Source organism: Bactrocera oleae, chromosome 2, assembly GCF_042242935.1.
Source record: "Bactrocera oleae isolate idBacOlea1 chromosome 2, idBacOlea1, whole genome shotgun sequence".
NCBI lineage: Eukaryota > Metazoa > Arthropoda > Insecta > Diptera > Tephritidae > Bactrocera > Bactrocera oleae.
In genome coordinates, this window is record NC_091536.1 from 1469585 (window position 1) to 1483680 (window position 14096).

Below are 14096 nucleotides of genomic sequence, written 5' to 3' on the forward strand. Positions count from 1 at the left end.
TCATTGACAGCGTCAACGAACTACAAAACCACTGTATTCCAGAATTATTGTTGGTGTATATATGTATGTACATATGTGTTTCTATGAAAATGCATGCCAGGGTGCTTACATTCTTATGCTTGACTATAAAAGTAATCATTTATCAGGTGATGTTCGTAGAGTCTCTTGCCATATGTTTCTTGTAACTTTCAATTCAATAATCATATACCATCCAGTTGTACACAATAAAAGCCACCACCACCTAAAGTAGCGCTGTCGCTACTTGGTGAAGTAGTCTTGCCATAGCCACCACCAAACCTAACGTCTTAAAGACGCTCTGGGAAATTATCGGCGACATTCAAGCACCAACAAAGAACGCACCAGAGTTTCTGACTTTTAGCCGTTACAAGTCACTCAGCGGAACAGTAAGGCACCACTAATGATTATTATCATGAATTTAATGCAACAGATCTTTGTAACGAACATTTCTAACACAATTGTTTTAACGCTCGCGTTCTCAAGTGCATTTCTTGGCAAAATATATGAGCCTCAAGAACTTTTAGTGGTTTAAAACTAAATTTTATACTCTTGCAACATGTAGCTACAGAGCAAAATAGCTTTGTTCACCTAATGTTTGTATGTATCACCTAAAACTAATCGAGATAGATATAGGGTTATATACATATATATACCTATAAGTGATCAAGAGACGTGTTGAAAACCGGATGATTGGGCCTGTCCGTCCGTTCGTCCGTGCAAGTTGTAACATGAGTACTGTTATTCAGTAAAACGAAAAGCATTGGAAAGGGGCATATATGGTTAAAAAAAAACGTTTAAGTAGGCGTGGTCGCGCTCTCGATTAAGTTTAATGTAGATATCTCCTAAACAATTCGTTAAATCAGACTATTAACACGCCTAATTCCTATATTGCACAGTTTGAATTCCATATTATTCTTACACTTTTCAGTATACAAATCAAGCACCAAAGAATATATCGCACTTTGCACAAATAGTGCCTTTGAGGTATATCATCTCAAGTCTAAAAACTGTTCAAATCGGACCATAACTGTTCCAGCCCCGAGTTGCCGAATATGGCAACTATGGTGCATTTTTGATGCACTAAGATGAGTTAAGCCCCGTTTTTCAGGATTTTCAAACATGCGGTTCACTTTACTCCTTAAATGTTATGTTGGTGACGGTATGTGAGGTACTTTAATGAAACTCGGGGAGCTTTATGTAATTAATGTTGTATTGCCAAAAATAGATAAATTCGGGTCAATATTACTCCTATCTCTCATATACCTTAAATCAATATTTAAGATATCTTAGCAAAATTAACTGAACGTATAATATTAGATATATTATAGTTTAATGCCGAAAATATGTTAATTTAGTCTACGAATTACTCCAACTCCCCAATCCTACATATATTGATTTCCGTTACTGTAACATGTAGTTTAAGGTGTGAGTTATATAGGTATATATATATATAATTCCTTGAAAATATGATCTCAAATATACCCCAAAAATGTCAAAATTAACTCAATCAGCCCATCCTTTTCTCTATCCCCAATATAGCTTGACAAAATGTGTGATACTTTAGTATAATTAAATGAATAAGTTTTCTTAAAAATTGTGTGGGAATATTAATGGAATCGGTCTAAACTTTGGTCCAAAGCATATAAATCTCTAAAATAATGAATTGCGATCCTCTGGTTGACATTTTGATGTGAAAATTCATTATATTAAATTTAGCTTCTTCAGTTGAGTTTATATTCCATATATCTCATGTGAAGATGATTTTAATACAATTTTAGCTGACTCAAAGTAAAATCTAGTAACAAAACTAAGTGAGTATGTGACCTATACTCCAACTTAATAAAATACCAAATTTGATTGTAATCAAATTCGCTAAATAATGAATGTTGAATTGTTTCGCAATATTTATTAGTATAAAATTGTCCTAACATTAGATTTGATCATTGTTAGAGTATAAAATGTTCGCTTACACCCGAACTTAGCCCTTCCTTACTTGTTTATTATTACTAAATTATATACTGCAATGAAAAAAAAATTGGTTGTTGGCTATGAAAGCAGATAGGTGTATATGAAGCCAAAGCCGAAAACATAATTTCCTTGCATACATTCATATTTATTTTCCATATTGCTTTGACATGTGTTGCTCAACAAAAATGCAATATAACGGTGAGAAAGAGGGAGAGTGTCATCAGCGCAATACTTTTACAGCGTAAGTGTCTGCTCGCAATGTACAGAATTACCGGTGAATATGTACATATGTACGCACACATGCAGTGAGCTAGGTTTTTAAAGCGGTGGACAGGTTAGGTCTATATAAGCAGTGTTAACTTAAAAAAAAGTTATTATGCATAAATGTATGTGTTTTCCTTTGACTTTTTCATACAAGGAACTCTATGGTGATTGGCGTTCGGGTCCAGTAACTTTAAATTCCGTTAAAACTACTTAGCTCGAGCTGACCTGCCACGTGAAGAATAAAGGTGTAATTAATGTTTTTTCATTACATTTATTTTACTTTTGGGCAATATTTCTATGGAACATTTTTAATCAAAAGCAATTGAGGATTTCCCGATTTAACCTATAGATAGTATCTGACGGTACTAACATATGTACGCATTTTGGAGTTATAATAATGACGCATATCCACAAATCCCAGCTTTTTATTAAGTACATATCTTACATATATTTGAATTTATATATGCACAGATATGCGCAAAATGTATGCAAGACATGTACTACACTTGGCATCCAGCCCAAAAACCAATGTCTTTCCACAAAAACGTCAAGATACGTCAACACTTGGAGTATAATACCTTTTATTAATACCCATACAATTGTGCATAATTGTCTTTAAATTTCAACTTTATCGCAAACTTTTGTCTTTACTGGTTTCCACGTTTCTTTCTAAGGATATTTCACAAGCAACTTCTTGACTTCGCCGTCTTACTCGTAGCACTAACCATTATTACTTCATAATATTTTCCAACTCCAAGGATTTGTAAATATAGATGGTTGTATGTGTGTGTCAATGCCCATATGTGTATTCGTTGCTGACATGTTATTACCGATGTAATTTTAGTCAAATGCAAAGTGGTGTAACTTTTCTCATAAACATAAAAGTCTTTTGCATTGTTTGTGGCAAATTGGTAATTGTAAATCTTCATAGCGGAAATTTTCCACTGCCGGCCAGCTTCAAACTGCAAGTAATAGGATACAAAGTGGCTTATTATACTTGCATTCGATTTCAACTTTATCCAACTATTAACATATTAACGCTATTAAATTTGTGTAGATACGTTTGCCAAGAATTGTTATATTTACAAATACAAGAAATATACAGTTTCATCTTTGGATGAAAACAAAAGTATTATAGCACAACTTATACAAGTAAGGAAGTACTAAATTCGGGTGTAACCGAACATTTTATACTCTCGCTACTTGCAAGGATCAAAGCAGGGAAAATACCTTCAGTTGTTAGGTAAACTTTATATTAAACAAGTTAGTAAGGGATAGATGAACGTCTACAGGTTTTGGCAAAACATTATATCAAACTAAGGAAATTATCGCTATGATTCACTTATCATCCACTTAAAGAAAAAGGATACGCTGTTATTAGAAAGAGATTATTTTTGAATTTCATTACGATTTCTCACGTATTGACCGATAAAGGCAGTATAAAGTGAACCGGAGGTTCGAAAATATTTATGTTAGGTATATGGAGGCTAAGGGAAGTGTTGACCTGCTTTCACCCAAAGTTATAGTACGATTTTGACAGTTTTTAGACGTAAATTTGGTTGAAATCGGTCGAGCAGTTCCTGAGATATGCGATTTCACATAAATTTTCACACCAGATACTATAAAAGCCTTCTCTACCAACCTAGTTGTGAAAGTTTTCTATCTTAATTTCCGGCTTAATTATGGCTTTTTAAATTTTTTCGTCTAATGGCGTTTTGTGCAGCGTGGCAATGGTCCGATTCCGCCCATTTGCAGTACCAACCCATTTTGGGTGCCAAGGAATATGTCTACCAAGTTTCATAAAGATATCTCAATTTTTACTCAAGTTACAGCTTGCACGGACGGACAGACGGACGGACGGACAGACAGTCACCCGGATTTCCACTCGTCTCGTCATCCTGATCATATGCATATATATATCTCGATTAGTTTTAGGTGATACAAAAAACCGTTAGGTGAACAAAACTATTATACTCTGTAGCAACATGTTGCAAGAGTATAAATATCTTTAATTTTGCCAAACCAAATTAAGAAGGGAGTATAGTCACTCTAGAACTGAATACGCTATAAAAGAACAAATAGCTCATTCAGCACCTGAGGTGATCCCCACCCTCTGTCATCGACAACTAGCTGCTGTCCAAATAACAACAACAACAAACATTCATAAATGAGTGTTCTTCCCTACCTATGGAAGTGTAAACAAATATGCCACATGCCACTAACTTTATAAAACTCTCTAACGCCTCCTTTACCCTCCACTTCCGCAAGCGAGGAAGCAGCTTGCGCACAATCGTTTCTACTGCAGGCCGAAATCATTCTTATGCGCACAATGCTGGTAGATGACACTTAACGAGTACACACCGGTATATATTAGTTAGGCTGGTGAGTATGCCACCGTCACGACGTATTCCGCTTTTGCTTGTACATTAACTCCAGGTGTGCAACCGTCGCGGCACGCACCACGATCGCTTCAGTGAGTTCGGTCTTTTGTGCGAGTATGGATTGGCACGATATTCGGGAGAAGCGGCTGTAAAATTATGAGTTGTACATAATTGAACACATACATACATACATGTATATATTTTTAAACTAGTAGTAATGTCGGCTGAGAGAGAGGAAAAAGAAATATATCTAACCGTTCCACAATTATTAGTATATGAAGAGAGAAAATTGCAATGAAAGTAAGCGAGTTCAAGTGAAAAGTAAAAAACTTTTTAACCTTTTAAGGTTAGTTCGCTTCTCAAAAAATCTCGCGCGAATTCTGTTTCTTATTTATAAAGTACAGTAACAATATTTGCTTAAAATTTATCATAAGGATAATTCTTAAATTAAAACTTCCATCCTAGAATAATTATTATACTCTTGTAATATAGTCTGTAGGATAAATAAGTTTCGTACACCAAGCTATAGTTTACCACACGTCAAAATATATATTAATTTTAATATATATATATTAGGAGGGACTTAGAAGAGAGACTTTGTACTTTAGTTCCTAGTAAACACCTTTAAAAATAGAGCGAAATTTTTTACAACAAGTTAAGGAACCATCTTTAAGTTACGAGTACTTTAAAACGGATACCTCGAATGTAATGTTTTATTGAAACTAAATCTCGCCATGCCTATATTTCCATAAACAGTGACAATATCTAATGATCATTACCATAGGAACCCGGCCCTTATTACTTTTTTTCATCATATGTCAAATTATATAAAGAATTCAACCGACAAAATCTTTCTGTGAGCTATAAACTGAAATCGGAAAACAAATATCGGCTGCCACAAGAATTCATATTGTACGGATATAACACTATTTGTCGATATAGTTTTTGAAATATTAAACAATTTAGATCGAATCAATATATTTTGATATAAAAGCTTAAAATATTTGATTTTGAACTGGCTCAGAATATAGTTAACCCATAATTTTATCTTTTTCTATTTACAGGAGGATTTATAATGGACGGCAGAGATAAATAACACTTTGTTTGTGGTAAACTATCAACAAAAAAACAAATACATATACATATGTACATACGTAGTCCTAAAAGTATCAGAAACATATAAGTATGCATACATATATTTAACTATCGAATCATGGATCGAGTGTTATAGGTTCACCAACGTACATATGTATGCATTAAGCATATATGCAGTGGAATGTAAAAACATCTTTCTGCCAATGAGTATGAATTAGGTGGTGATTCTGTGCGTCCGCACACAGAAATTTTACGCGTAAAAGTGCTCATGTGTGGCACAATCGAGTACAGTCTCTATTTGAATTGTGTTATTTGGTCAGTTTCGTCCGTTCGTAAAATAAAATGCCTGTAAGTTTTGGGGGTGGTTAAATGCAGGGACATTTCCGAATTATATCATATCCGCAGCAGGAAAATACATTCCTTTGCTTGCAACAATATAGAATGGTTGTTATGCATAGCAAAATTGTCATTAAACATGAGTATGTATGTATGAAGATTTCAGTATAGCTTAGCTGCATTCCGTTATGACCCAGACAACGAAAATTCTGTTTAATTAAGCGAATTTTGCAGTTGAACCTAATTCCAAAATATATACACAACAGAATTTACTATTTCAAGATATGCTCAATATTTAGCCTATACTAACTATTCATAGCTTCCGAATTTAATCGAAAAATTCGCTTAATAGTTTCGAATATTTAAACGAACAACAAATCGGTCCTTTGTTTTTGCGTAACTAACCGAAAACCAGGAAAACAGTACAGTCCCAACCGGTATGTATCTACATATTTCTCAATGCCACTGTGATTTCTTATAAAGTGTGCTAGTACATAATTTTAAAATACCATCTCAATTTACTTTTATTGTAATTCGTTAAAAAAAATATTTTTCCCAACAATTCTTTTTTACAGAGAGACTTTTGAATGCTTGAGAGGATAGAGGATTCCAAATTCAAACGACCCAAACCTAAAAAAATTAAATTCAAAAATTGTTTAATACCACTCGAACGTGAATATCTGAACAAAATTTTAAATACAAATAAAATGAAGTCAAAAATAAACTCAAGTACTATAATGGAAATTACTGAACTGATAAAATTATATAATAATAAAAATATCTTGCAATAATGTTATAGAAATTAAATGCAAAAGACATTCGCATGTGTGTGGTGGTGGAAAGAAAAATCAAAACAAAATTCATTATTAGAAAGAGCAAAAAACGTAGAAGACGAAAAGAACCAAAACAAATAATAAAACGAGTCATCGTTCTTGAGAACATCGTTAAAGTTGAGAACAAAATTATAGATTTTGGCGATATTGAACCTTGAGACCCTAGCGGCCTTTGAAGAAAAGGAAACTCAAAGCTAACGGTATCGAAGCAACATAGCTAAAACATCAAACACGTTCAAGAAGAAGAATAAGATACACAAGTATTAAAGCAAACACCAATGAATGAACGGAAAGGGATAAGAAACCAAGTAGACATTTTGCATGAAACAACATTAAAATATTGATTGAGGTTTTTATCAAAAAGGCATCGAATAAAACGAACAACTTTATAATTAACAAATTAATTAAACGTATAGGTTCAAAGCGATTAGATTGCCGATATTTGCAGAACCTTTATATCATTTATTGGGAACTCAAATACTTAAGTAAAACCCTGGTGCACCACAGTGTGCTAGGGTATAAAAACGACATTTCAATAAGTACTCGCCCCTGAGAGCGTGGCAAATTTAGAATACTTGCACAAGACACCAAATCCAATAGAACAATTTAGACGTATAGCAGCAAAACGGAAAGCGACGCTATTAAAAGAACAATTCAACCTGGACTCTTTAGTTGCATATGTGTGAGTTCTTATCTGAGCCCGAGCCAATCCAACTTAAACATTTCCAAGCAACAAGAGCAATAGTAACACAACAGCAACAAAAGCATCGAACAACGAATATCGACGATACCAAGAACACGTACAGTGGCAAAGTATTGAATCTCTAGCCCAATCCAAACCAAAACAAAACCGAACAGAACCCTGAGCGAATGCAGCGACAGTGGCTGTTGTAGACTTTAGTGTAAATCTATTGTGGGAGTGTGAGCACCGTGCATTAGTGTTGGTAATTGTCTGTTTACAGTTCACATAAGTTATAAAGTAAATTCTACAACAAAAGCAAACAAGAAAAACTTCTGTGTGAAAGGAAGGCAAAAACTTAGCGAGCCAATAGACGATCCACGTACGCACACATACATACTAGAGATTGCCAGCGTCGTCGTTTACTTTGTTTGTGTTTGTGAGTGGTGAATGTTTGGCCGTTGTACGCATCGCAAAGGTAGCAGCAGCGACAAAAGTAGCCGAGCCAAAGCAGAAGCACTCAACCATTACGCAGCGACTTAACGGAGAAAACGACTACATTCACCACCAGCAGTCGCTGTCAGAGAAGCATAACAGAGTTGGAGATAGAGTTTGTGTGTTGATTAGGTAGGACCATTAAAGCAGAGAGAGCTAAACTCGCGACAACTGCGAGCTTTGAAAGAGAATAAGGCTTCACCCAGACTGTTGGCATCTTATGATGTCATCGGAAGAGGACACAGAGTGTTTCGGATTGTACAACGATGATAAGTTATTACTAAAGGCGTCCACAGGAACATCATTGTCCAAACTGGCGGAGTCCTCGTCTTCGGCGCCGTTACTAGAATTAGAAACCGATTGTGTGGTAAAGCAAGAAACACCATTACTATTACCACCCCCAACACCACCATTACAAACGGCGAAGAGCGCCAAAAACAACATCAACCCAAATCGCAAAAACAATAGTAATAACGCCAACGTCTGTAGTAATAATAAAAGTAAAATCAACAGCATTAACAGCACAACTGACAATAGCACGGCTCTCGAAGAGATACACGAAAACGACCTTATCGAAGACGACAACGTCAACGGTGGCGACAACGACAACGACGACGACGATAACGACGTCGTTGTCATACTCGAAGGTGTCGCAAGCAGCAACGAGGGCACCACTAATAGCCAGAGACAGAATCGCCTTCGTAACTGCAGCCGTAGTCGTAGTCGAAGTCGCAGTGGCAGCAGTGTCAGCGGCAGCGGCAGCGGTGGTGGCAAACAACAAGTCGTGCAAGTCGTGCATGTCACTGAGCGAGCAAACGAAAGTAGTCCGTGTGGTGCCGTCAACAAGACAATAACGTGCACCGCTAACTTAGCATTACGCTCCAAGTCAACATCTGTAGTAATATCATCGTCGAAATCAAATAAAAAGAACACGTCCTTATCGTCATCAAGTGAATATCTTGTTAATAAGAACAGTAACAGTTCGAATACCGTGAATAGTAGTAATAACTGTGTCAGTGCTAATAAAATAAACGTAAACGGTAATAGTGTTTTAGGTCTAGAATCGAAATTATTTTCGGGGTTCCAAGATAATACGAGTCCAACGCCGTTGTCATTGCCTTTGTCGGTTTCGCCAACGCCGTCATCACCGCTTTTGCCGCCAACAGCGACTGCCTTCATGAGTAGTGCTGCTGCGGCTGTTGCGGGCGCTGCTGGAGGAGCTCTCTATGGAGCCTTATTGAATCAGACAACTTCGTCGTCCAATAACACGCTTAACAACAGCAACGCTACTGCTAGTAACAACAATCCACATAACAGTGCAAACGCTTCCGTATCCGCTTCCTCATCGCCAACAGCATCGTTGCTGTCCGGTAATTTTACAGCGGCTCTTGGCAGCCTCTTTACAGCAAACGGTTTCGGTTCAGCAAAAATGTTGAATGAGTTATTCGGCCGACAAATGAAGCAAGCACAGGATGCTACTAGCGGATTACCCGCTACTTTAGACAACGCCATGTTAGCCGCGGCAATGGAATCGGCCACTAGCGCTGAACTGTTGAGTGCAGCAGGATTGGTGAATAGCTTAGGCCTCAATGCCACCAGTAAATTGCTCAATAATAATACCATAAACAGTTTGAATAGTTTAAGCAATGCTAGTGCATCTGCAACGTCCGCACTAAATAACGGCAATGCCATTGCTGATAATCAGCAATCGTTGAATAACACATCTGCCTCTCAATCGCCCAAAAACCGACGAGTGAGCAATTGTAGTGATCGATCTTTGGATGAAGTGAACTCGCGAGCTGGTGATTTGTGTTCGCCACCGCGTGCTCCTTCTGTCAGCTCCACATCTGTAGCACTGGGAGCGGTGAATTCTTCTGAAAGAAATTCACCAAATGTTCAACAACAACAACAGAATGAGTTAGCTCACCATATGCTAAGAAATATTTTGCAAGGTAAGAAAGAGCTCATGCAACTCGATCAAGAGCTACGATCAGTGATGAATCAACAACAACAACAGCTAGCAGAAAATCAGACCACGCTAAAGCATAATAATAATAATTTGTCCGCTAATAATAACAATAATTTGGAAGATAAAGAATCGAATAATGTAATCAATCTATTGGAGGACACCATGTCCGACATTAAAATTAAGTGCGAGCCCAATCAGTTGCCAAATAATTCTGACTCTGCGACTGCAGAACGTAGGAAGTCATCTGATTCTGAGGTTGCCGATTCTCAGCAGGATGAAGACCAACAGTCTGAGGGTGATAACATGGATCAGCAGCACATGGATGAACAGGATGAACAACCGCATTCAAACCTATCGGTGGGAGTAACTAAAAAGGAAGCTGATGACATCCTAGAAGATGTAGAATTAATGGGTCTGAATTCGCGTTCCGATTTAGAGTCACTAGCCTCACCTAGCCAATCTGAGATGATGCTCTTAGAGAACAGCAAGGATGAGTTAGAAGAGGAACTTGAAAAGGATGTAGCTGCTACGATGTCCAAAAAACCAGGAATGGATATGAAAAGAGCTAGAGTCGAGAACATTGTTACCACAATGCGTTCTAGTCCATCGTCTCATCAGGCGCACTTGCAAGTTAACGGTTGTAAGAAACGAAAACTATATCAACCACAACAACATGCAATGGAACGATATGTAGCTGCTGCTGCAGGTTTGAATTTCGGTTTAAACTTACAAAGTATGATGTTGGATGAAGAAGCATCCAATGAAATGGAGTCACCCCAGATTCAGCAAAAGCGTGTGGAGAAAAACGCTCTAAAGTCACAGTTGCGTTCAATGCAAGAGCAACTGGCTGAAATGCAGCAAAAGTATGTGCAATTATGTTCAAGAATGGAGCAAGAGTCAGAATGTCAGGACATTGACGATACAGCAAGTGATAGTATGGAACAAGATGACAATGGAGGGGATCTCTCACCATCGCCATCATTGACGGGCGAATCGGGCTTAAATGATAAAATTCAAACGGACGGAGATCGGCCGAGCTCTACTTCACCCAATTTACCTATAAAATCTCGTAAGCAGTTATCCTCACAAAATTCCATAGCTCTAGATAACGCCCCTAATGTGCTATCACAAATGATGAGCAAAATGATGTCATCTCGATCACTCGTAGGGCATCCACATATGCAGCAGTCATTTAGCGGTCCATTGCCATTGCTGCAGCATATGCCACAAATGCAAGGCGACGCCGGAACTGCCCATTTGTCTCATCCTGCCATAAGTAATGCTGCCGCTATGTACCTGGGGCAACAGTTCCTCTTCGAGCAGGAAGCTCGTATGGCAAAGGAAGCTGCTGAGCAGCAAGAAAGACAACAACAACAACAACAACAACAGCATCAACTGCAACAACAACAACAACAGCAACAGCAGCAGCAAGAGCAAGAGCAACAAAGGCGATTTGAACAGGAACAACAGCAACGTCGTAAAGAAGAGAAACAACAACAACAACAGCAACAGGCCCAGCAGCAAGCTGCACAACAACTTCAGCGACAACATCAATTACAACAGTTGCAACAACAGCATCAGGAGCAAACTACACCGACTGTCTCTATAAACCAAACAACCCGCTCACAGCTACACCACAATCGGCTTCACCAACGTCATGCCAACCACTCCTCTCTCAAATCCGAACTGTCAGAAAAATTCAATATGTTGAGATCCAGTTCTAATTCGATTATGCGTATGTCCGGATCCGATCTGGAAGGACTTGCTGATGTATTAAAATCAGAAATAACCACTTCACTCTCAGCATTGGTTGACACGATCGTCACACGATTTGTTCACCAACGTCGCCTGTTTAGCAAACAATCGGATTCAGTAGCTGCAGCTGCTGAACAACTTAACAAGGACTTGCTTATGGCATCCCAAATACTCGATCGCAAGTCGCCACGAACTAAAGTTGCAGATCGTTCACACTCTAATGCAATCATAAACAATAATTCAAATATCTCTAATTCAGCGTCAGGACAGCCTGTTGTCAGCGGAAGTGCTGTGAATGCTTCATCAGTCCAATCAGGTAATAATGGTTCTCTTCTACTAGTTAATAATACCTCCTCAACTAACCAATTAAGTAATGGTCCAAATGGTAATGTGTCCACAAATCATCTTGGTCACTTGCAGTCTACTGTAAGTAACAGTCCTCAAATGCATGTTGGACCTGGGCCCGCAGTATCAGTAGGTGGTGTGACGATTCCTCAACACCCGCTTACAAATAGCCAAGCAAACGTCATGGCGTCCTCAAGTGGGCAGACAAATGCGCAACATGCGCAGCAAATAGCTCAAATGTCAGCGTTGAATGCGCAAAATTGTCAAAGCCTCATCGCCGCCCCACGTCTAAATGGCAATCAGTTGTCGTTTCCGTCGCCGGCTGCGGCAGCAGCTGCAGCAATGGGCTTGCAAATGCATCATGCAGCAGCTGCAGCTGCAATGACCGCAGCCGCTGCTAATCAGCAAAACCATAACCAGCAGATCGCAAACGATAGTTCTGGTCATAGCCAAATGAATCAGAGTATCAACATGAATTCGAATCCAAATACAAATAATACTAACAATAGTTTAAGTACAATTAATATTCCACCTCCTCATATACGTCCTTCGCCCACAGCGGCAGCAATATTTCAGGCACCAAAGACACCGCAAGGAATGAATCCGGTCGCTGCAGCTGCACTTTACAATTCTATGACCACCGGCGGCCCTAACCAAATGAATCCCTTCTGTATGCCAGAGGCTCGTGACGTACAGCAACAGCAACAACAACAGCAGCAACAACAACAGCAACAACAACAGCAGCAGCAACAGCAGCAACAACAACAACAACTAGAGCAAAACGAGGCCCTTAGCTTGGTTGTAACGCCAAAGAAGAAGCGACATAAGGTAACAGACACCCGAATTACACCACGAACAGTCAGCCGCATACTTGCCCAGGATGGTGGTGTACCTTCGAATTCTGTAACTGCCAACAGCATGTTAGATGGCGGAAGCAAGTTCGTACCCATGGGCGGTCAACCCAACCAACAACAACAGCCCAATGCGAACCAAACAAATTGTAATGCGCCAAACATTGGCAGCAATAGCGCCAATGTCACGCCAGTCAACGTGAATACCACCGGCAGTCTCGGCAATATCGGCAATAATAATACGACGCCTGCACAAAGTCCTTCGCCACGTGCTCAAGCGCCCAGCTATCATCCGCCGCCACCACCACCACCCATGTTGCCCGTGTCATTGCCCACTTCTGTGGCAATTCCTAATCCATCGTTGCACGAGTCGCAAGTCTTCTCACCCTACAGTCCATTCTTCAATCCTCACCCGCCACATGCGCCACCACCACCCCCGCATGGTCCACACAGTGGTGCCCACAACACGCCAACAGCTGCCCAAATGCACCACATGAAGATGTCATCCAGCCCACCCAACCTTGGCGGTCTAATGGACTCGCGCGAATCACCGCCGCTGCCTCATCCGCCCTCCATGCTGCATCCTGCCCTATTAGCTGCTGCACACCACGGCGGCTCTCCCGACTACAGCGCTCATCTACGTGCAGCCATGGATGCACAAGACCGCAATTCGGACTGTAATTCCGCTGATATGCAGTTCGATGGAATGCAGCCTACAATATCATTTCTGAAGCAGCAAATGATGTAAGTACTCAATTATTTTTATACTATTCTCATACATATATTTGAAAGTAATCCTCTCTGATACAAAATGCCTATAAATTGTACACAGTCAGTTGTGCTAACTTAGTTGGTTGAATCTTTATATCGCTTGCTGCTTTTTCTTAAGCTTTGTCACTAATTACCTCTTAATACCAAAGAAACGGTAAATCAATTCAACAAAAAGAAACCAATCAAGTGTCGGTGTCTATATATAACAATGCAACACTGCAACCTAAATAAGTTCATTTAAAAAGAAATGTGTAATCAAAACCAAAGTCTAAAACAACCTGATTGCAGCAACCCCAATTAATCTTAAGTATTTGCGAAACTTAATGCAAGTGCACT

The 14096-nt window shown here is 39.0% G+C and overlaps 1 protein-coding gene across 4 annotated transcripts in view; it reads left to right on the plus strand.

Annotated features, from left to right (window-relative positions):
• pros (homeobox protein prospero) overlaps window positions 1–14096 on the plus strand; it is a 79330-nt gene that overhangs the window by 51461 nt on the left and 13773 nt on the right. For 2 of the 4 annotated variants that reach the window (XM_036373631.2, XM_036373632.2), the window contains exons 1-4: window positions 5465–5543; window positions 5696–5740; window positions 6638–12109; window positions 12698–13733. In XM_036373631.2, the coding sequence (XP_036229524.2) occupies window positions 8290–12109; window positions 12698–13733 (4856 nt within the window). In that variant the 5' untranslated portion in view covers window positions 5465–5543; window positions 5696–5740; window positions 6638–8289. Of the gene's footprint in view, window positions 1–5464; window positions 5544–5695; window positions 5741–6637; window positions 13734–14096 lie in introns of those variants that run through there. The other 2 variants (XM_036373629.2, XM_036373628.2) reach the window with 2 other exon arrangements.